Source organism: Malania oleifera, chromosome 4, assembly GCF_029873635.1.
Source record: "Malania oleifera isolate guangnan ecotype guangnan chromosome 4, ASM2987363v1, whole genome shotgun sequence".
NCBI classification, from domain to species: Eukaryota; Viridiplantae; Streptophyta; class Magnoliopsida; order Santalales; family Ximeniaceae; genus Malania; species Malania oleifera.
This window is the reverse complement of record NC_080420.1, coordinates 44870550-44894706: the sequence shown is the minus strand read 5'-3', so window position 1 is coordinate 44894706 and position 24157 is coordinate 44870550. Positions and strand designations below refer to the sequence as shown.

Sequence of the window (24157 nt, the reverse complement as noted above, 5' to 3'; positions counted from 1 at the left end):
TTATTCTTCAGGTCATTACTATACATTTCATAACACACATTCACATTGGAATTAAATCGGATGTCCAACTCATAGGTAACAACCCAGATGAGCGACTCATCAGAATTAAAATCGGATTTTAGACCCATTGAAATTTAACTGGATGTCTCGGCCCATCGATAGCAAACCGGATGCCCTAGCTCCTCGGTAATTAAATCGAATGCTCAGCTCGTCGATAATTAAACCGGATGCTCACCACATAATAACAATCACCACATAGAATCCTCAGTATTTAACCAGTATTTGTTTTCCACAGATTCCTGAAAACAATTTTGGAACCACCGTTCCTATATCTCATTTCACGATTTCATAACTCAACTCATTTCAATTTACCAGCTCATACCACACTTATTTGGATAAACAAATAATCTCAAATTAGATACTCTGAAAATACAGTTTAACATAATTAAAGGTACGGTCATATCTATATTATAATTTAATCATATATATAATTTTCCAACAGAAACAGAGATGATACCCAAAACCCTCAATTTTCCCAAAAATTGTAAACCCAAAAATCTTGTAATTTCACCCGATAGATTTTCCCAAATAAGTAACCAAAACATCCGTATCATCTGAAACCACAGTTTTATTGAAACAGATTTCACAAACAACTGATATAAACAGAATCCCCTTACCTTATCCCAAAAACTGAAACACAAACTTAATCGGTCCAAAATAACGACCTGGGATCCCCAAACCTAAAAACCGAAGAACAATACTTCAATATGATCCTATCTACTATAGATATATCGAACCAAAAACAAAATCGAACCCTTATCTCGATTTCGAGATAAAACCCAAAATTCCTCGAAACGAAGATCTGATCCGCTATAAACGTAGAGATTCTCCCCCTGATCCACGTAATAACATCGGATCGTTGATTCGGGTAACAGATGGCCCGAAACCTTAGAGAGATAAAGTGGTTCGAGTTCTATAGAGAGAGAGAGAGAGAGAGAGAGAGAGAGAGAGAGAGAGAGAGAGAGAGAGAGAGAGAGAGAGAGAGAAGATTTTTATGTTTCTTAACCATTAAGAAAATGAAAATTCAACTTATAGACCCTTGACCTGGCCGGCCTCGTCGACAAAGTGAAGCACTCGTCGACGAGCATAAAAAAGGTGTTCGTCGATGAGCCTGAGATTTCAAAATTCCTAAAATATCTTGGTGTTCATTTGTCAACGAACCTCTGAATTTCGTCGCTGAGTTATAAAAGGGACTTCGTCGATAAGAAAAGGAGCCTCGTCGACAAACCCTGCTATTTTCACATTTTTAAATTCCTTCCCCTTTTCTCATTTATTTAATCCACATTCCTCAGGACAGGTTCTTACACAAGACTTACTTTTGAAACAGATGATTTGACAATTAATTTCCCTTAAGAGCAAGCAGTACACATGAAATTATTTGATAAAAGAATCTTCTGATTCTTTAGTGGACGACCATGTGAATTCTCAATGATTTTAGGCATCATTACATATCCAGGATGTCCAAGATGATCATGCCAAAGTGTAAATAACTTTGGGTCATTACACTTTTGGTGCAAGACATTATATGATTCAACTGCTTTAATTTTGTATAATACAATCTAGAAGATAAAGTTAGCAGTTTTTCTAAAATTTGTTTCTTTCCAGAAACAATAGAAGTAATATAAAGGAATTGTTTACTGCCTTCATTTATAGTTTCAATGTGATATCCGTTGAGTTTTAAATCTTTAAAGCTTAATAGATTTCTTCTGGATCTGTTGAAATATAAAGTTTCATCAATTTGTAATAAAGTATCATTGGGTAACTTTATATTAGCTATTCCAGAGCCTTCAATCAAATTAGTAGAACCAGATATTATATTAACATTTGTTGAACATATATTCAAGTAAAGAAAATATTTCCTATCTCAAAGAATTGTGTACATTGTAGCATTGTCAGTTAAACAAACTTCTTCCAAAAACATCTTATAATCGATCAAAATTTTAAGACAATTCACACTACAACAAATATTTTAAAAAATCATTACTATAATTGATCATAGCAGCAATTTATTTATAATCAAAATACAATATTACTTACTATATATCCTAAAATATTATGTCATTATTTTCATCTGAATTTACAAGGAAATCAACAACATCAAGATAAACATAATTGGATGGTCCAATATTAAGATCTATTGGAACAACATTATTAGCAAAATTTGTTTCAACCTCTTCAGTCTTTTCCTTTTCTTTTATAGATACTTGGTATAAATGTACAAAGTGCTTGGGAGTACAACAGGTACGCAACCAATGACCTTTTCCTCTGGATCTATAACATTCAGTTTTATGTTGCCTAGATCGCTGATTTTAATCATTTACCCGCTTCTGGGGTTCATCCCTCTTCTGGGGGTTATTCCTCTTCTAGGGGATTGTAGTCTCACATTGATGCCAGTGATTATTTCGACCACGACCATGCTTGCGGTCTCGTCTTCAACCATGAGAAGTATTCATATTCACTTCAAGGAATGGGGCCGAACCAATTGGACGAGTTTGGTGATTTTTCATCAAAAGCTCGTTATTTTGCTCAGCAACAAGAAAACATGATATAAGATCAGAAAATTTAGTAAATTTCTTCTCCCTATATTGCTTATGCAGGAGCATATTAGTGGGATAAAAAGTAGTAAAAGTTTTTTCTAATATGTCTTCATCCGTAATATTTTCACCGCATAATTTTAGTTTCGGACTAATCTTATGTAGGGCTGAGTTATATTCACCGATTGTTTTAAAATCTTGTAACCTCAGATGCAACCATTCATATCGAGTTTTTGATAAAATCATAATTTTTTGGTGGTCAAATCTATCCATTAAATTTTTCCATAGGATAAGTGGGTCTTTAACAGTAAGGTGTTCGGTCTTTAATTCTTCATCTAAATGATGACAGAGGAAGATCATAACTTTTGCGTGATCCTATACGGATGCGATATTTTCATCTAAAATAATGTTTCCCAAGTTCATTGCATTTAGATGGATATCAATATAAAAAATCCATGATAAATAATTGTTACCTTTGATATCAAGAGGAACAAATTCAACTTTGCTTAAGTTCGACATCTAAATAAATTAACAATACTAAGACAATTTAGAAAATAAAATGTAAAAACTAAAATAAAACTAAGATAATTATATAATATTAATTCCACCCTTCTGAGGTACTTAAATATGTTTCTTCAGAAACATTATTTTATTTTTCTCAATTTGTATTCTTGATGAGTATGATTCCAAATTATAATATTAAATTGGGTAATAATTTATTACATCTTCCAGGGATTAAATATACTACCTCATCTGAAAAATAAACGTTTCACCTCTTTAGGAGGTTGATTTTAATATCTTTTCGAGAAGTTAAAAATTTATGCTCTTCAGGAGGTCTATCTTTTCGAAAAATTAAATATGTAGACTGAAAATTTAAATATATTGCCTCTTTAGGAGGACAATCTTACCATCTCTTCTAGAGATTTGTAGTTTATATATATAGAAATAAAACCGTCCATTAAGGCGGTATAAATATATAGAAATATGTCAGTTGGTTAAAATATTGTACTGATAACGTGTTATAAAAGATGTAGGAAAATAAATAAATAAATAAATAGAGACGAAACAAAAATTTACGTGGTTCAACCATATCTATTCCATGGATAGATGAGATCAAAACTTCATTATCACGCATGCAAGTGAGTATTTAAGTATACAATATTTATACAAGAATACAAAAAAATGTCTTCCAAATGAAAGAGGTAGGGTCTCCTTTATAGGGCAATATGGATACCTATGCATTTATTGGGGTGGAAACCAAAGTGTTGGGAGCTAGAATGGGGAAAGATGGGGTGACATCACATTTTCCAATACCAATTTTTTAACACATTTACGTTCATTATTTTTTTCACAATACACAAAAACGCTTCTTGCTACAGTGACACAATTGAAATACGCTTGCATCACCTCACTGCTCGCTTCAAAATTCAAGTGGGCCTTTCTCGCTTCGTCTCTCCTCTACCGCAAACGATCCAAATACCCAGCCCTCTGCTTCAAATGGGACTTTTCCGTTTCCTCAATCGTCTACCCAAGTTGCCCAAAACCATCAAGCATCACTATCTCATTTGCAATTTGATTTGCCACGATGAAAATTCATCTGGGTTCTCTTCCAGACATAATTCCTGTTCCCGAGTTGCCGGTTTTCAAAGATACGTCCATGGCGGGTTTGTGAAAACACAAGGCATGATGGAGGCCAAAGACAAAAGGCCAGATGTTCTAAGCTGTCGTGTGGTTGAAGATGCCGAAAAACTCTGCAAAATACTATCAAACCATCGCGATTCTTCTGGCGTTGAGTCTGCTCTAAATTGTGCTGGGGTTGAGGTTTCGCCCGTGCTGGTTGTGGAAGTTTTGAAAAAGCTTAGCAATGCTGGTGCTATTGCTCTTTTCTTCTTTAGGTGGGCAGAGAAGCAAAAAGGATTCAAATATACTACAGAAAGCTATAATGCTTTGATTGATGCTCTAGGGAAGATCAAACAGTTCAAGATGATCTGGAATTTGGTGGGTGACATGAAGCACAAAGGTTTGTTGGCCAGAGAGACTTTTGCATTGATTTCTCGGAGGTACGCAAGAGTGAGGAAGGTTAAAGAAGCCATAGAAACGTTTGAGAAGATGCAAAAGTTTGGGATGAGTCTGGAGGCGTCGGATTATAATAGGTTGATTGATACATTGTGCAAGTCCAGACATGTCAAGAATGCACAAGAGGTGTTTGATAAATGGAAAAGGAGAAAATTTATGCCTGATATCAAGTCGTATACAATTTTGTTAGAGGGTTGGGGTCAAGAGCAGAATTTGCTTAGATTGAAGGAGGTGTATGGAGAAATGAGGGACGAAGGGTTCCAGCCGGATGTTGTGACTTATGGAATTATCATAAATGCACATTGTAAGGTTAGGAAGTATGATGAAGCAATTGAAATTTTTCGCGAGATGGAAGAAAAAAATTGCAAGCCTTCTCCTCACATATACTGCACTTTGATTAATGGATTGGGGTCTGAGAAGAGATTGAATGAGGCTCTTGAATTTTTTGAACAATCCAAAACCAGAGGTTTCCCTCTAGAGATACCCACTTATAATGCAGTTGTTGGATCTTATTGTTCCTCAATGCGAATCTATGATGCTTATCGGATGGTTGATGAGATGAGGAAGACTGGAGTTGGTCCAAATTCTCGTACTTATGATATAATTCTTTATCACTTGATAAAGGCTCGAAGAACAAAAGAAGCCTACTTGGTTTTCCAAAAGATGAATGGTGATCCAGGATGTGCGCCAACCGTGAGTACCTATGAGATCATGGTGAGGATGTTTTGCAATGAAGAGCGGGTGGATATGGCATTAAAGGTATGGGATGAGATGAAGGCCAAGGGGGTTCTTCCCGGAATGCATATGTTCTCTACATTGATTAACTGCCTGTGCCATGAGAACAAATTGGATGATGCCTGTGAATACTTTCAAGAAATGTTGAATATGGGCATCAGGCCTCCATCCCAGATGTTTAGTAGTCTGAAACAAGCTCTTCTTGATGAGGGGAAGATGGATACTGTTCTAATTTTGGGCAAGAAGCTTGAGAAACTGAGGAAAACGCCATTAATTGGCTGAGAGGAGAGACACTCTGCTGTTGTACAATGACTTCTATTAAGGTCTTCTGGGAGACCCAACTAGACAAAACGCTGCACCATAATTAAAAGAACCAAGCTCTGCATATGTTCTCAGCTTGAGTTAGAAACTATGTTGTTTAAATTGAGCCTCACCTTTACTGAGATTGAGGAGAGTGGAGGTGATGGTTGTGGGTGGGTTTATGGGTGCAAAGAGGACCACTCCTTATTGAGTATTTTATTCTCTACTTTTTCAGAGAAAGGTGAAAGTGAATATTTTTAGGAGCTTATTGATGTGCATGTTAGAGTATTAGTTCTTTAATATTTATTATACATAATGAATCAATGATTATAATGTTTGGCTTGTCAAATAGTTAGACTCACCCAAAAGTTTACGGTGTTCATAAATATTTGTTTATTTTAAGCTCAATAGCCAGATTGGATGAAACACAAAGGAAAGGTGAAAGCTACCCTCGTAAACTAAAATAAATCCCCACTTAAACCAATCAGGGAGCGTTTGTTTGAGCGGAATGACCTTTGAATAGAGGTTACATCTAAATCGGTTCACTAAATAAGTGAATCGCTTAGATATTAAAGCGTTTGGTGGTAGTTTTGAATTTTCTTAAAATTCCTTATGGTAAGACATGGAATCATGTGTGATTCAGATTCAGAGGTCTCTCTTCCAATCATATCCCTTATAAAAAAATGAAAATGACAAAAAACTCAATACCTAAGTGATTAAAATTAAAATAATAACTTTATTTTTGTACAATAAATATTATTTTTATTTATAATTATTAATTAAATATATGATAGGAAAATATTATTTATGTTAAATTAAAAACCTTAGCTTATGTAATTGCTCATTAATTTTATCAAATATTAATACCCTTAAGCATTGAGAAGGTTAAAATTAAAAAACAATACATATTTAGATATTAGATACCAAACAGTTGAAATAATTTAGATTTTAGATTCAGTGATTGATTCAAATTCAATCAAAACTGGTTCACAAAATCATATTTGAATCCACTATTCAACACTTAACACTTAATTTTACCAAAACCCCCTCAAACTATTTATAGGAATCATTGTCCCCCTTCCCTCTAGCTTTTTGCCAATGATCCACTAGAATTTTGGATGGAATAGATGACTTTTTTGGCAGCTGATGCTTTGGAAACAAAAGAAGGTTATGCGTGAGTTCTAAGTGAATTACTTGACCAAGTTGGAAGTCAACATCATTTTTACGAAAAAAGGCTTTAGATGTATTGCTTGTCCATACAAATGAAAGAAGCCTTCTATTCTCCTATAGCGAAGTATAATTTTTGTCTAGCCAAGTTAGCGCAAGGGTGTACATGGGATTAAAGCGTGCTGCATTTGACTTAATTCTATCCAATATTGTAAGGGGAAATAGTTGCTATTATAAATAATTCAAAAGGGTTATACAGTGATTTTTTTATGACTAGTTGTTCTGCAACAAGCTTTTAGTAAAAGGGATTTGGAGCAATTTAGCCTCACTTTTGAACAGATTAAGGGCAGGCGCCGCATAATAAAGGATTTTTTAAGTATTTGTGGGGCCATGGCCTCCCTTGTTCTAAAGACTAAAGTGCCTCCACCCTCGTTTACTAGTTATTTGTTATCAACTAAAGCTAAGACTTGGGCATCAATCACTGGACCTTTTATGGTTTGGCTTTCTAGATTCAGCAATGCCATAGTTATGTGGGTCTCTCTCTACCAGTAAAGATGACTTGTTAAATAAATGTAATGCAACTCTTACCTGTTCATTAACTATGCAACACCCACCCCCCCACCCCCCCCCCCCCCCCAAAAAAAATAAAAAACCAAAAAATAAAAAAGAGAGAGAGAAGAGAAAAAAAAGATCTTGGCAATTGATACCTTGCTAGTTGCTGTTGTTTTTACATGCAAACAGTTAGGAAGGCTAGTGGGTTGGAAAAACTGTGTGCAAGTTTATGGAGCAGCACAGTATCAGATAGTTGGGGATCAAAACTTAGAGCTATTTTCTCCCTCTTCTTAGTTTGCCTCGATCTCTCTTATGGATCTAGGTGAGGGCATTACTGCCAGGACACTTTAATTTCAGTTGAAATGGCTAATTTTGCAACCTGGCTTATTCTTAGACTCTTTGAATGGGCAAGCCTTCGACCACTTGTCTGATGCTTGCAGACACAAAGTTTGATCATTCCCATGCTCATGAGTTCACGGTCACTCTCTGTCTAGATTTACCTCTCTGTTGGATTTTAGTATAGAAGTCTGGATTGGAGAATTTTAGGGTGACACTAGTTTTAAATCTTTGCAATCGGTTGAATTTGCCTTATAGGTTCTCATCAGCTGGTGAAAAGGTCGCCATACCTATGCAGGTGTTCCACACTTTGCAATTCCTTTAGTTGTAATGATTTGGTAAATCCCCCTTCTCTTTTAATCTCTATTCCATTTCATCAATCCATAATTTATTTATTTATTTTTAATATCGATTATCATAGCCTAAAATGGTTGTCATTTGAGCCTCTAATTGTGTTGCGTGGGCTTCGCTGAATCCAGAGCTTGAAACCTCTGTTCAATTTTTATGGCATGTTATTGATGTTTTGGATTGACAAGACCCTGGCTCTTGTGTAAGTAATTTGTCAAAATTTTATATTGCTTTCATGAACTTCAATTGTATTAATGAGTAACAACTAAGGAGACAATGATTCTTATATATTACTGATTTCTCTGGACAGTCTTGGAAATATTGCAGTACACTATGCAATACCATGTGGACTTGGCAGTGCTACTAGGTTTTCATGGAACATGCGTGCTTAATACATTTGTATTAACTATTGATATAATCAGTGCTCTTTCTCTCGGTCACTATTTATTCCTACGTACATTTATTTGGAGCATTACTAATTTACTAGAGTTTCAAATGAATTAGGTCGGAGAAGTCCGCAAGCTGCTCATATGTATGCTTATGCTGTGATCGTCAGTCGTAGATACAATTATAATGAGCACTACCTCTTTGCATGTTGTCATACTTTTGGTTACATTTTTAGCAGTGAAAAGGAAGTTGTGGGCTATGTCACGTCTGTTGATGGAGCATTTGGCTGGATGCACCCGGTCAAATGTATGGGCTGTGGTTTCTCAACAATGGGCAATGGTCTCCTCGTCCTCGATTGATGAGTTCCTGCACAAGGGACCACATGGAATCATAGACCTCTATTTTGGGAAAACTCAGTAAGAAATTCTAGGAAGAGGTTCAAGAGAGAGCGCCAAAAGTTTTAGAGTACTTACCTTGTCCGTGTCCTCCTTTGTTCTTATACAGGGTGCCTGTTAACTACCCTAACGGAATACCTGAGATCCACCCTTGATCATGGCTAGTTAACTGATAATGCAAGATCATAGGCGTGTTGTACACCCACTTCCCAGTTCATGGTGCCCATGGTAACCAGGCTCGTGTGAGGATGGTGTTTGACATGAGATGCCCAACAACTTCATGGAACCACGGAAATATGGCAACTTAACAAATCCACTGAAACACTTCTCCCTTGTGTGGGATGCGTGTGCACTTGCACTTGCACCCCTCATGTTCCCCTCATCAACATCCATGTTTTGTCTAGTTTGTTTGTCCATTATCACTAATAGCTTACAAGTGGCTCTTTTAGGTTCCCTTTTTTTCGGTTCCTCCTTTTCTTCATGTCATTATGTTAATAAGCTAACCCTCTCAAGAAGATGAAGTCTTTTATATTTTTCCCCATATTGTATTCAATTTATTTAAAATAGGCCTTGTCATGTGATGTGTTTGACAGCACAAAAGTGCTTATTTCTAATATTAGGAAGTATGTCCCTCGGCCAAAAAATCTCTGCTGCTGTAAACACTCAGACTTGAGGATTGGGAAGGGGTCCTAGAGGCCACTGGTTGTCTCCTAAACTCTCCTTTTCCATTGGTTGGAGATGATTGCTACCAAGTTGTGGATGTGGAGATCGAGGGTGGATTTTTTATATCAACTGAATGGTATGCCAGGTAGGCCTATGTGCTCCCTGAAAGAACCATGTAACTAGGATGAATTTAAAAATAAAAATATGAACAAGTCACAAATTAGCTTTTGGACTATGACAATCGTGCTTGCTCAAGATTGGCACATTGAGGTCATCAATTTGGCATTTGCATACTTCATCAAATCTATTGTTGCTGATTCCAAGGAGTCTAGAGTTGTTGGTGAGGAAGTTGATCTTGTCTAGTGAGGAGTGTTGGCAAAGATCCGACAGTAGATATAGGTTTGTCAACTTTTATGGCGGCAATGCAAACAAACACCACCACTATGATGTTCCTTTGCTTCTCCTTGAAATCTGAGAAGTTGTTGCCATCCTTTGTGTCACAAGCTACGCTTGTTTAGGGCATCATACTTGCCTGTTACGCTTGTCTCGTGTGCTTGGATGGTTTCTATCATGTAAATACTAATGTAGAGTTATTTTCTGCTAATAGTGTCTTCATATGCCAAATAAGGTTATACGACTCCTCGGCCACTTTGATGTTTCCTAGTGTCACGATAATAATTATATAAAAACCTCTTTAGGGGAGGGTGAGTGTTCATCAGTCATTGTAAAACTATTAGCTATTAGCCTACTTGCCTCCTTCGTTAAACACACAATGTCAATAGAGGTGTTGTTAATGAAATGCTTTGTTTCAATGTTTACTGCTTGCTTGTCACGACTTTCATGAACTAATTACTATTTCCCCTGCTATCTGAATGAATGCTAATGAAAGTGTTTCTTGGATGAATGTTGGTAAACGATAGGCTGGCTAGTTAAGCAACAGTGCTTTGGCTAGCGCTGCACGGCCCTTCACAAAGGTGTGAAAATAGTTGGCCCCGTGAAACTTGGTATTAGAGCAAAGGTAACTATGGGAATTCAGTTACCTTCGTTGTGGGATTTGGAAAGCTTTGGTAAGTGACCATGACACTAAACAATGCTAAGAGGATTAGCATGCCAGAAGCACAGATTAAGGCAACAACCAACACTGTGGATGTAAAGGTGGCCCGGATGAGGGAACTTGTTGATGAAGTGATGGGATCACAAAAGCATCAAGCAAGTTTGATAGGCGACATCTCAGAGGACTTTCGCCATACAGAAGAAACTTTGCAATCACGGATGGTTGATCTAGATGCAAAGATGAACCTGATGGTTCTTGCTGTAGGGAACTCCAACACTCTAAGAGTTAGCAAAACCAAGGTACTAGAACCCAGGACGTATAGGGGTGCCTATGATGCCAAGGAGTTCGAGAACTTCTTGTTTGATGTGGAGCAGTACTTTCGCACTATGAGGATGGCCTCAGAATAGGCAAAAGTGGATACTGCGACCATATACTTGGTTGGTGACACCAAACTGTGGTGGTGTACAAAGTACAAAGAAATTGAAAATGGAAGCTATGTAATCGATAGATGGACAAACTTGAAGAGAGAGTTCAAGGCACAATTCTTTCCTGAGAATGTTACGTATAATGTAAGGAAAAAGATGAGAGACCTCAAGCATACTAGGTCAATTAGGGAATATATGAAACAATTTTCTGCTTTGATGTTGGATATTTGAGACATATCGGAGAAGGACAAGTTGTTTTATTTTCTAGAGGGGATAAAACCATAGGCAAGAACTGAACTTCATAGGCAAAGAGTTCAAGACTTGCCTACTGCATAAGCGAGCTGCAGAACGCTTGACTGACTACGCTGGTGATAATACCACTTCGTCCAAAGGGTTTGGCGAAGAGGGAAACAGTGGAAAGTTGTAACGACCCAAAAATTCTGCTATATTTTTTTTCCACATATTAAACTCTAATACCATAAAATATCAACAAAGTCAACCCAGACCCAAAGTGGGGTACCGGAGATATACCTGTCCATAAGTATATACTATCTATGTAATTGAAAACATAATATACCTGAACCTTATATACAATACCAGAGTTCTACTATATCCATAATTATACATGTACATCCCCAAAATCTATAAAACATCCTAGGGATTACACAAAACATGTCCCTCGGCTCAAAAACTTACCCTGAAACTAGGATAGTACGACAACCTCCTCTACCTCGGAGCTCACTCTGCTTGTCTGTCTGGATTTCCTGAAATGTTTAAATTCTAGGGTGAGACACCTCTCAGTAAATGGGAGTAGATTATTGACAGTGTGTGGCAATATGAGTTTTAATGTTTCAAATATGCAACCATAATTTACCTTTCCTTTCACTGTGAAATCATGTAAAACTATATACTCACATATATAAGTATATTTCAAAATACATACTTTCCTTTCACATCATACTCTATATAAGATAATATCTTTGTACAAGTAAATGCGCATATATGCATAGAAGAACTACCCTGGATAGATAAACAATAACGTCATGTATTAACCCCGCATGATTCGGGTTGTGCGGCCCGTAGGTTGGACCTAGTCATGGTTGGTCTAACTAGACTAAGTCAATTGTATCTGTATCTGTATCTGTAACTATGGGTACGATTTGTCTACCCAATTTCTCAAACATACATATATCATTTCCAAAGTTCCCATTTTCATAAATATGTATACTCAGGAAAATACACATATTACTGAGAAATCACATTATAATTTAATCAATCAAATTTTTGAAAACGTCTGACATAATCTATTCCCCTTACCTATTTCCTGGAACTGTGTTTGTAGGGATCTCAAAACTATGTCTGCGGCGCTCACACAACCCTGTATTCATATACCCTAACTCAATGAGCTCAACCCTTGAATATTTACCATTTAAATGCTCCTAAGCCCATACTCTTCTAATAACTAATTAAACTTGAAAAATATTTTCCTTACCCTAGTTTTGGAGTGGTGCCTAGAAAACCTAAACACCGAAAGCACTTTGGTTAAACTGTGTAGAATCGTCATCGGGATCCTGAAATGTCGTTTATCCTTCAATTCGGGCTAAAATTGGGCCAAAAAATCGAGGAGAGAATGAGGGATGGTTGTAGCCTAAAGAGAGAGAGAGAGGAGAGAATTTTAATTTTCTAAAAAAAATGAGCTTGTGGGCTATTTATCGAGGGATGTACCCGGAAGAAACTGTCGACGGTTTCCTTGTAACTGTCGACGGTTTGGTTTTTAACCAAACCCATTTTCACTGTTTTACCCTTACCTCCCCTCAGTAACTCAAAACCATCGACAATTTTCTGAGCTTCACCAAAACCGTAGATAGTTTGGCCTATGCCAAACCAAATGTCATCTTTTCTTTATTATTTGATTAATTACTATTTTACAGGTCTCTACAAAAGTATTTCAAGAATGGCAAACCTAAGAGTGGGGGAGCCGAATGTGAAGCATTAACCTCAAAAGAAGTTTCGTCATCTAAAGGAATCAACACACCTAATGGAAAGGGGAAAATTTCATGTTTCTTGTGTTGAGGACCTCACAGAGTTAATGAGTGTCAACATAAGGGATTACTCAATGCCTTACAAGCTTCCACTTTGGGACAAGTGGTGGAAAGCGAGAGGGAAGAGGATGATACCCTGAAGATGGGTGCAATGCGGCAGGTGAACGCATTGGAAAAGCAAGTGAAAGCACCGAGAGTTAAATGAGCAAAAGGGTTAATGTTTGTGGACTTAAGGATCAATGGGAAGAGTATTCATGCAATGGTGGATACGGGGCTACCATGGTTTCAAATAAAGGCCGCGACCGTTATGTAATGCCGTTACGTAATGGATTTTTGGGTTATCAATACCATTACATACCGCAAAATTGGTAGCAAGAAAAATCATGACCGTAGAGGCCATTACAAACCACGACCATTACGTAAAGGCCGTTATGGCTGTTGTGTAACCACTACAGAACTGTTACACTAAAAAATTATTTTATTTTTTACTTTTTCTTCTCACTTTTTCCCTCTCTTTCATTTATCATTCTCAATATACCAAGTGGCAAGAGGGGGAAAAGATTATAAAGCGGATAACAATGATATAAAATTTACTATTTCTTTAAATACTCAAAATAGATGCATTAATTAACAATTTGAAAATACTAACTTGTTAGGAAAATATTTTATTTTAATAATATTAGTAATGTGATATTCATGTTCTATATTTTTCAACTTCAACCTTCTTTCTTTTCTAGCTATTTTATATTTGTATTATTCGTATGTCTTATCTATCTAATAGATTAATGGAGTGTATAATGTATTTTTTTTTAACAATTAATTTAGCACACATAAGAATTTATCATAGATAAGAACGATGAGAAGTATAAATACGCACACACACGTAATTTTTTTATCAATGGTGATTTAAAACAAATGTAAACTTGTTGCCCATACCAAATAACTTAGTTACTTGAACTAAAGGATCCAAAATACTCTAAAACTCCTTCTAAGAAGAGCTAAAATTTTAAAACATACAAGTACGCTAATATGCACAAGGTTATGCATGCTTCAAAAAAATTCACAGTTGTTACACCCACTTCCCGTTATGTAAAATATGTTACTCCCGCTGCACGTTACCGTTATGTTACGCTACCTGCTACTGTGATTTAAAACCATGGGGGCTACTCATAATTTTGTTTCACAGTTGGAAGCATGAAGACTCAATTTATCCTTAGAGAAGGATACAAAAAGCATGAAAGTAGTTAATTATGTAGCCTAGCCTACTCTGGGAGTAGCCAAGCAAGTCACTGTGAAGCTTGGATAGTGGGAAGGTCATGCAAATTTCACTACGGTGCCATTATATGACTTTCCAATCATTATGGGAATGGAGTTCCTAAGAGGTACGAGGGCGAGGGCAGTGTTGATACCTTCAGCTAGTTCCCTATGTCTAATGGGAGATCATTTGTGCATGGTGCAAGACGTTGCGTTGAAAGGAGACAACGGGAAGTCCCTTTCAGCCATACAACTTAATGAGGGATTAAGAAAGGGTAAGCAAACACATATAACCACGGTGGTGGTTGATGAACAAGTAGGCCACAAGCTGGTGCCTACGATCATCCAAGGGGTGTTGGATGTGTAATAACCCCAAAAAGAGATATAGAAGATTAGTGAAATGATTTCCAAAAAAATAATAATAATTTAAATTTTCTTTTATTTTTATTAATAAAATATGTTATTATTAATATTAATTAAATATATTATTATTATTATTATTATTATTATAACTCTCTTAAAGCTAGAAGCTTCAGGAGGTTTGTTTTTTTTTTTTTATTTTCTTTGGTTTTCTTCTTCTTCTTCTTCTTCTTCTTCTTCTTCTTCTTCTTCTTTTCTTCTTCTGTTTCCTGCGCGCACATGCTCATTCTCTCTCCTCTCATTCTCTCTCCTCGATTTCGTGGCGGATTTTCGTCCGATTGAAAATCGGAAGATATTGTTGGACTCCATTATTCGCTGCCGTCATTTCTACTGGAGCAAATCGGTGATAGGAGCAGCGTAAACGTATCTCCTAGGGTAAGCCAATTTTCTTTTTTTCTTTAATTTCTTGCAAATTATAAGTTCGATTGGCGAACGGACACCACCACGAGAATCTAGGGATAATTCTCTACAAGTCTAGCAGGATGGGATTCTCGTCCCATATTTGGGGTACGAGGGTTATTAAGGAGTTTATTTTTAATTAATTAGGATTAATTGAAAATTGCTAAAATGTTGAGCATCTGGAGTTGAAGTAGAATGTTTGAAATTTAGGGCACGGGTGAGCGTCGCGGGTGTAATTTTGTGATCTACAAGAAAAATTCAGAAAATTAAGTGGGGGTGTTAAATATTAATTTAAATGTTAATTTGAGGTATATGAAGCCCAGGGAAGGTTAGATGAGTAGTATTTTGGGGAAATGAATTAATTAATTTGGGAAAAATGCAAATTGCAGGATTTGAATTTTGGGCGCCAATGGCGTAAGATTTGGTTCTAACGAGACTTTCAATAAGTCAGGTAAGGAGAATAAATTATAACAGTATTTTTAGAATTATTGTTTAAATTAATATGTGAAAATGTGCTTATGGTATTTTGTCTGGAAATTAGTACGATATAAATATCAGATAAATTGTGTGGCACATGACATGTGTTGAAAAATGTGGAATATAACGATGAGTATTTTCTGAAAAAATTTTGAAATTAGAATGATTGATGTGATTAGTGAAAAATAATGAAATGTGATATTTATGTGTGAGTGGAAATTATTTGCATGAGAAATGAGTTTGTACAAATTACTAATATGAGTATTTTGGGAAAATGTGAAAATACGTGAAATATGATATATATTATTACGTAATGATGAAATGTGTACAGAAAATGATGAGAATATTTATATTGAATTGAATTGTGATATACTGGAATATGATTGATGAAATGTCAATACCGCATAATGATTGCGAGTATGTGGTAGTGAACCCTGATGGATAGTTATGATATTGAGCACGATATCGTTGCTAGTGGTGTTAGTGCAACCATACAGACTCTTAGAGCGTGTGGTGTGACAGTCGACTGAGCCATTTTGTAGAGTTGTTGGGCCCTCTGAGTCCGGATCAGGGTTATAAGCCAGCCAGTCATACTACAGACGCGATATGTGATATAATACTTTGATCTAACCGAGTCGGCCAACCACGGTTAGATCCAGCCTTCAGGCCGCACAAACTTGACCATGGGGGGAAGCATAATATGGATAGAAAGATCCTCATGGTGGCCATGAGTTACAGACGCGATGTTGGTATTTGATACCAAGGATACTCATGAGCCGGAAAACAAAATGAAAACGGTAAGTGAAAGAATGATAAAATTTGCTAAAATGAGAAATTAAAGAAAGAATGGAAATTTAGAAATAAAGAATGTTAAATATAAGAAATGAACCATGTGAGTTACTAACATAAATAATCGAGGCGAAGTGAAACTCTCAAACTGAGGGCTTACTAAGTAAGGTGAGTGCCCTAATAGGTATCAGATGTGGTCATACCTGACTACATAACGTGCTAGAGTAGAGGGAAGCTACCTGTATGGGCGGGTAATCTTCCCTATTCTCAGGAATTTCGCGGATAATTATGTGACAGAAATCATTGAATTTGAGAAATGATTTTAAAGCTTATAAAAGCTTGTGTTATATATCTATATGATTATGAGAATGTGTATATCAATGTATTTTCTCAAATGAAATGTTGATTTGAAAAGCAAATTGTGTTATAACTGAACTCATATGGCCACACACTGTAAATAATTTATTCTTTTTTACTGAGATGTGTCTCACTCAAATTATCTAAATTTTTTAGGGGACAGAGATAGACTAGGCGATAGAACTCCGTGACCATTGGGAGCTGAGACCCTGACACACAGGGTGAGTTTCTGGACTAGGGGAGGTGTAATTTCCCTAATGTTGAGTAGTTTTTGAGTTTGTGATAATGATGTATATGTGTGCATGTAGATACTTTGGGTATTGTATTCTGAATGATATAAATACACTGTCTTCCGTTGTTAGGTTTTATAAATGAAATGACTTTTTACCGGTACCCAATGTGAGTCGGGTCGTACAAATGGTAGTAGGGTTGTTGACATGGTCGATTTGTGAATGTTATGGATGATGTGTGAATATTTGATTATTTATTTATTATTAAGAAAAAAAATAGTATGGAAATCGGGGCGTCACAGGATGAGTACAAAGAGGTGTTGCCAAATAAACTGTCTCACAATTTGCCTTCACAATGGACTATGGAGCATGAGATCGAGTTGTTAACATGAGTGAAACCACCTGCTAAAGGGCCATGTCGGATTGCGCCTCCAGAGATAGTAGAGTTGGGGAAACAACTTGATAAATTGGAAGCAGGATGTATTCGCCCTTCCAAAGCACCGTTGGGAGCGTCGGTGTTGTTTCTAAGGAAACATAAAGAGCATATATGGAAGGTGTTCGACAGGCCAAGGGGAAACAGTCTGTATGTGAAGAAGGAGAAGTACTATTTTGCTCAGCAGAGCAACAAATTCTTTGGTCATATGGTTGAACAAGGTCATATCCGGAGGGGTATGGAGAAGGTAAGGATGATTTAAAAACTAAAGAGCCCCACGATAGTGAAGGAGTTGCGTTCCTTTCTTGGCCTTACTAATTATTGTAGGAAGTTCGTTGAGGGGTATTTACAGGGAATAACTCCAATGACAGGACTACTAAAGAAGAGGTATTATTGGACGCACATACGGGATTATGTGGTTGATTATACCCAAACTTGTCTCACTTGCCAACAAGACAAGGGGAAGCGGAAGAAGAGTGTAGGGCTGTAGGAGTCCTTACTAGTACTGTCCAAATCGTGGGAAAGTGTCTCACAGAACTTTGTCACACCCTGCCCAAAGTGGGAGATGTAGGGTCTATGATTGTGGTTGTAGATAGGTTTTCGAAGTATGGTACGTTCATGGCTGCACCAAAGTACTATTCGGAAAAAGAGATAGCACAATTATTCTTTACGAATGTTATGAGATATTGGGGTGTTCCCCAAGACATTGTTTGTGACCGAGAGTTATTATTCACCAACAACTTCTTGAAGTTTGAATTTTTCAAGTTCCTCAGTGCACATATTGACATCTCTTCAAGTTCTCACCAACCAACAGACGGATAGACGCAAAGATTCAGAGAGCTACTAGAAAAGTACTTATGCCATTTTGTCAATGACAACCAGAATTGAGTACAACTACTTGATGCGGCTCCGTTCTATGGCAATGCCCAAAGGAGCTTAACAACCAACAAGAGCCCTTATAAGCTTGTTACAAGCCAACAACCGTTGTTGTCTCACATAGTGGGTGACCGTACAGAGGAAAGAGTCCCAAGGCATACATCTTCAACAAATAATGGAGACACAATGTAGAGTTTGCTTGGAGAAAGCTTCTAAGCTGATGAAGCAGTGGGCAGATCAAGGGAGAAGATCGCAACACTTCAATCGGATGAAAGTGCATCATGTGTGTTGGAATTGGTATATTCCCAAGAGGAGGGGTGAATTGGAATTTTAAACTTTTCTCCTAGGTTAAATCAGGAATCAATATGATTTAGCTACCTAGGGTCTTTCTATACAATCCCAAATGCGCAAGTAGATAAAATATACGGAAATTTAAATCTTACGCATCATTCACACCATAACATGCACATGTGGTAAATATAGAGTGCGGAAATATAAACAAACACATGATATGTTATCGGGGTTCAGCTAATTGTGCTTACGTCCCCGCCTCTAGCTCGCAAGGCTGAGGATTCCACTAAAGGCTCACTTAAGGGTGCAACAACACCGATACAAACTAGGTCAATTAGCACAAGGCTGACCTCAACCTTTACAACCAAGTCAATTAGCGGGGCTGACCTCAACCTACATGCCTTAACAGGATGGCGCACCTAACTTTTCTAACCGGGTCTAAGCCAATTCGGGACTATTTCAAAGGGCTAATCTCCCTTTTCAAGTCCATGCCCGGAATACAACAGTTTTGCTCAATCAATGAAATGGTACAATGATTGTGCTTTCAAGTAAAGTAGATATGTGCCTAATTACGCACAATTATATACACCACCAACAAGATATAATATGTAAGCTCAATGTGGTTTAAGATATATCAGCTCTCAACTAAATATTTGCTATCGATGTGATTAGTGCGTGAGAGTGCAATCACTATAATCTTTGTATCACAAGATGTATTCAATCTAAGTGCTTAAACAAAGATATTAGCCAAACTATATCTATATATATATATATATATATATGTATATATATATATATGTGTGTGTGTGTGTGTGTGTGTGTGTGTATTTCAATTAGCAGCTTTTCTCAATCGTATGATACTCAAGTAATGTATATGTTTGGTTTGCAAAAAATATATAATCTTTGTATTCAGCAAATAATATATTAGTCAATGAATATTGCAACAAAGATCAATATCACATAAACAAATATCTTTTCAAAGTTATATCAAAATAAATCCCACAAGATATTTGGAAATGTTTTGAAGAGATTTTGCAATCCAAAAATAAATACAAACTTCACAAGATATTACAATGAATGCGCAATACTCGGAAGTTTAATATAAGTCTTCTTAGAAGAGACTTATTAACAAAGTCCCCTAAGAAAACTTAGGTTTGACTCTTAAGAAAATCGAATCAATCAAATAGAGCAAGGAGAGCAAACCTATAGAACAACCACACTTAAACACACTTACAAAGAAGTTTGAGTAGTAAGATCAGGTATGAATAAGTGTAGGAGGCTCAAAAGTGAGTATTATAGATTTTTGGATTTTCAAAGAATTTTCCCTAATCAAATTTGCTAATCTCTTCTAATTTGCACAAATGATCTCATATATATAGACATGGGAAGAGTTATGACTGTTAGGGACTTATTGGGTATTATTAAGCAAGTTTTAAACTATTTTAATGTAATTAACCCCGTTTAAAATATTTAACCACGATAAAAAATTCAGGACAACCCGAGAGATCCGGTAGACCAGAAACCTTTCGGTCAACCGAAGTTTATATGGGTCGGTCAACCAAACATATTTTGAACTAGGGACTCAGTCGATTGAACGTACATGTCTGAGGCGATTTTTCCATTTTACCGAAGTTCGATTGATTAGGCTGATTTTGAACTGAGCAATTCGGTCAACCAGACCATTGAGATTTCTCTTGAGGACCCTCAGTTGACCAAACAGTTGGAATACAATTTGGGTTCTGTCGATCAGGAAGTCAAAATGTTGACTTCAGGAGGTTTCGGTTGATCGGGGGCTAATTGAACTATACAGTTCGATCGACTGGGACAAGGTCAATTTGTTGACCCAGACCGAGTCAGTCAACCGGGGCAGAATGAATTGCATGGGCTGGTCAACCGAAAGTGCACAAGTGTGCATTTCGGTCCTATTTTGATTCTCAAGCACCCTATTCAATGTGTCTAACATATGTGAGTGCAAAGGTGAGTGTCTTAGGTCTTTTTTAGGTCTAGTTTTAGTTATGATTCATTTTTGGCCTGAGCTTACTTATTAGACCATACGTGTGATGTGTGTGATGGTTATTACAGGCAAAGTCCTAATTACTATTCAGACCAATTACACAACTGAATATGTATTATAATTATAAACATGAATTGGTCTTCAAGTTTCATTTGCTTTACGTGCATTTTGATCTTGACACTTTTAGGTTGTTCCACAAAGTCTCAAACACTCATTAGATACAATGAGTATTTGTCATAATCAAAACCGGGTGTGACCTATAAGGTCAACATTCTCCCCCTTTTTGATGATGACAAATATGATCAACAAAAATATAGGTTTAAACCTAAAAAGGCTCTCCCTATCAATATGCATCTACCTCATTTTTAACCAAGTGTTTTACCCCCATTATTTTTGCCTCTTTTCATCTCCCCCTTTTGGCAACAGTAAAAAGGGCCATTTGAGTTAAGATTCTAGGCAAAGGGTAAGAATTACTTATATACATGAAAAATTTGGAAAGATTTTTTAAAAATTTTGGTAGAGTGCCATTTGTAAATCGGACTTTCTAAAATAAATTTTGTATAAGTGTAACCTGTTTGAGTTTAAATATTTCCTAACAATTTATTCACAACTACTCAAACAGTTCAGTAATGTCGAACAAGAAAATAAAATTTCAATACAATCATGAAGTGGGCAAGTTGTGCATCACAAATGATAACCAATATAATCATGCTATAGAAATAAAAAATGTGCACATAAGCAATAGTCATCATTCACAAAGTCTAAGACGATAAAAAAAAAATCAACAATGATATTGGTTGCTAAGACTTTTTAAATTTCACTTGAGAGCCCCCCTAAATTTATGCAATTCGGTCCAATTTCTTTAAATATATATGCACAATCAACCCCAAGGAATTTAAAATTTCAATGCAAATGAACCAAGCGTAAAATATTTAGATTTTTGCACACACAGAAATGTTTCAATCATTTAGGCAAATATCTATAGAAAATTCAGCAGCATGCCGATTGTAAACAAGACATTTCCTAAAATTTATCCGCACAAAAACAATTCTCAAACAAGCAATATCTCAAGAGTAAGGCATGCGAGAACCTATAATCTACTAGTAGACAATTTTCATCAATTACATCCGCCATGCAAGAGGCATTCTATACTAATCATGCACTTTTGTAATATAGTCATGTACGCACAAAGGCTTACGCAATCCTGAATTCTACCAAATATATATGATCACAATCAAAATAGGTAACACGTGATAGTATCTGCATGTGGTGTGTGTGATAGTCATAATAAAACAAAACAAAAGTAAAAGTTGTTTTACATATATATGTATAGACCAGATGATATAACATAAAATGAATCAACTCCGCACAATCTGATCTGCAGGCTGCTCTCCTGAATCTGGAACTCCCCTCCATCATCACCACCATCGCCACCGTCACTGGCATCAAAGTCAAAGTCCACGGTCATCTTGTCTCTCTCATCCTGCATCTCCTGAATACGATCGTTTAGCTCACTGAAGCTGACTATCATTGTCCTCTCTAAATCTATGAATCGACTAGCGGTAGAGATGGAGAACTGTCTGAACTCATCATGAAGGGCAGTGGATGACGATGCCAAATCTTGTAGGTCTGACTGGACTGACTCTCGAAACTGTCCAAATGAGTCAGATAAACTAGTGATGGCAGCCATTAGGTCTACATTTGACAGTTGCATAGGTTATGGTGGCTCCTGCGGGGCCTCTCCCTATACTGCTGCACCCCTAGAAGTCAACCAGATGTTGCCAACCAGCTCATACCCCATAAGTCTCAGGGTGACGCCAAAAAAAAAAATATCAGCAGGTCATCTTCTCTTCAGTGAAGCCACATTTGAGCGTGTGACTCCAATGGATCTAAACAACTTGTTCAGGATTCCCCCGTACGACATTATAATTCTGTGGCCAATCATTTTGGCCATCATCCATTGGATCATCAACCTGGGCAGATCTAACTTCTTTCGGGCAAATAAACACCATATAATAAAACAGTCTAGGAAAGACATGTGCACTCTAAAACCTGCCTTGGGTAGGACATTATAAGTGATCAAGTGGTGCACAACTCTGGTCTCTAACGTAAACTACCTATACTGTGGAGGATGGTTTTGGCTGGCCATGTCTGGATCAGATAAGGTCAGGTTTGTAAATGTGGCAACCGTAAATTCCTGCTCGTGAATCTAGGAATTTACCACTTCTGGGCACTCAAAATCTCCACAATCTATATCAAGGACATTTGAGAGGTACTGTGCATCGAAACGAACATTAGTCCTTAATACTCGGGAGAAGTACCCATTTTCATCATTTCCCAAGTTAGCGTAAAATAATCTAACGTACATTGGGTAGTGACCCCCAGGCTGATAGGAAACAAAAGTTTTCCAACCTTGATATTCAAACATGTCCATTATATTTGCAAAATACTAATTCATGAACTCCAAGTCTAAGATCTTGCCCAGTATTGCCTCCTTAGGACGAAACTCCCGTATGTATATGACCTTGGATCGTTCTTATATGAAGTATTTGTCCTCAGCGTGTGCTAAGTCGTGGCCTTCAATGTGCTCATTGTGGTGTTCCATGAATGTAGGATGAAGGATGTGAGGCTCAAATCAAAGTTTGCTTGGTAATGTTAGGGGGAAAGGTGAAAGAGCTCTCAAAATCTTTGCACAAATGAGCTTTGATCGAGGGAAAAGTATATATATATTGCAGTTCGGTCAACCAAAAGCAGATACGTTCTACTGATGGTTCAGGTACTTCATGCACCAACACTGTTCAGTCGACCAGGGCGAATTTGAATTGAGATGGATAGTCAACTGAGAGAGAGTATTGTATCTATGTTCGGTTGACCAAGGAAAACCGACAAGTTCGGTCGACCGGGGTAGATAGGTTCACTAAGGTTCGGTCGACCATGAGGTCAAAGTTAATGCTTGTTTGGTCGACCAAAAGCTTTTACTCAATCAATGCTCGGTCGACCGAACATAGCGAATTTCTCGATTTGGCTACATTTTGATTCAAGGTTCTCTTTTAAGTTTCGGTTTGGTGATACAACATAAACATGATTCTTAGGGATTCTTAGTGAAGGAATATTACACAATTGAAGCACGTACCAAGATTTGACAAATTGAGCGTAGATTTCTTCCCAGTATTGCAATTACTTTGACTATACTTTCCTTTGAGTCCTAACTATTTTGGCATCAAGCACTAAGGAGTATGTGACTTTTCTTGAACAATGCTCTTTGGTGATTTAGGGAGTATCCTTCAGAAAGTATGACATCGAAGAACAAGGGTACATTCTAAGGAATGAGTAAAACCTCACCGAATATGATCGTGGTTTGGTAAGAATTTCCTATGGATCGATGAGATAAACCAAGACTAAAGATTTAACAATTTAAACTCAAAGGGACCAATCCCCTAGTGGATACCTCTAATTTGGTTATGGCTATGAGAAACACTCAATATATATATTACTCATTTATGATCATTAGTGCTTTAACCCTAGAGTGATGACTTGATTTTA

At 36.9% G+C, this 24157-nt stretch overlaps 1 protein-coding gene across 1 annotated transcript; it reads left to right on the top strand.

Moving 5' to 3' along the window:
• Positions 1 to 3989: 3989 nt before the first annotated feature.
• LOC131153025 (pentatricopeptide repeat-containing protein At1g71060, mitochondrial) lies at positions 3990 to 6054 on the top strand. The gene has a single exon (XM_058105040.1). It carries the CDS (start codon positions 4092 to 4094, stop codon positions 5685 to 5687), a length of 1596 nt encoding a protein of 531 aa, XP_057961023.1. The 5' UTR covers positions 3990 to 4091; the 3' UTR covers positions 5688 to 6054.
• Positions 6055 to 24157: the final 18103 nt, after the last annotated feature.

Excerpts from the sequence above, each read along its gene's own strand:
- LOC131153025 (XM_058105040.1), top strand. The coding sequence starts at position 4,092 with ATGGGACTTTTCCGTTTCCTCAATCGTCTACCCAAGTTGCCCAAAACC.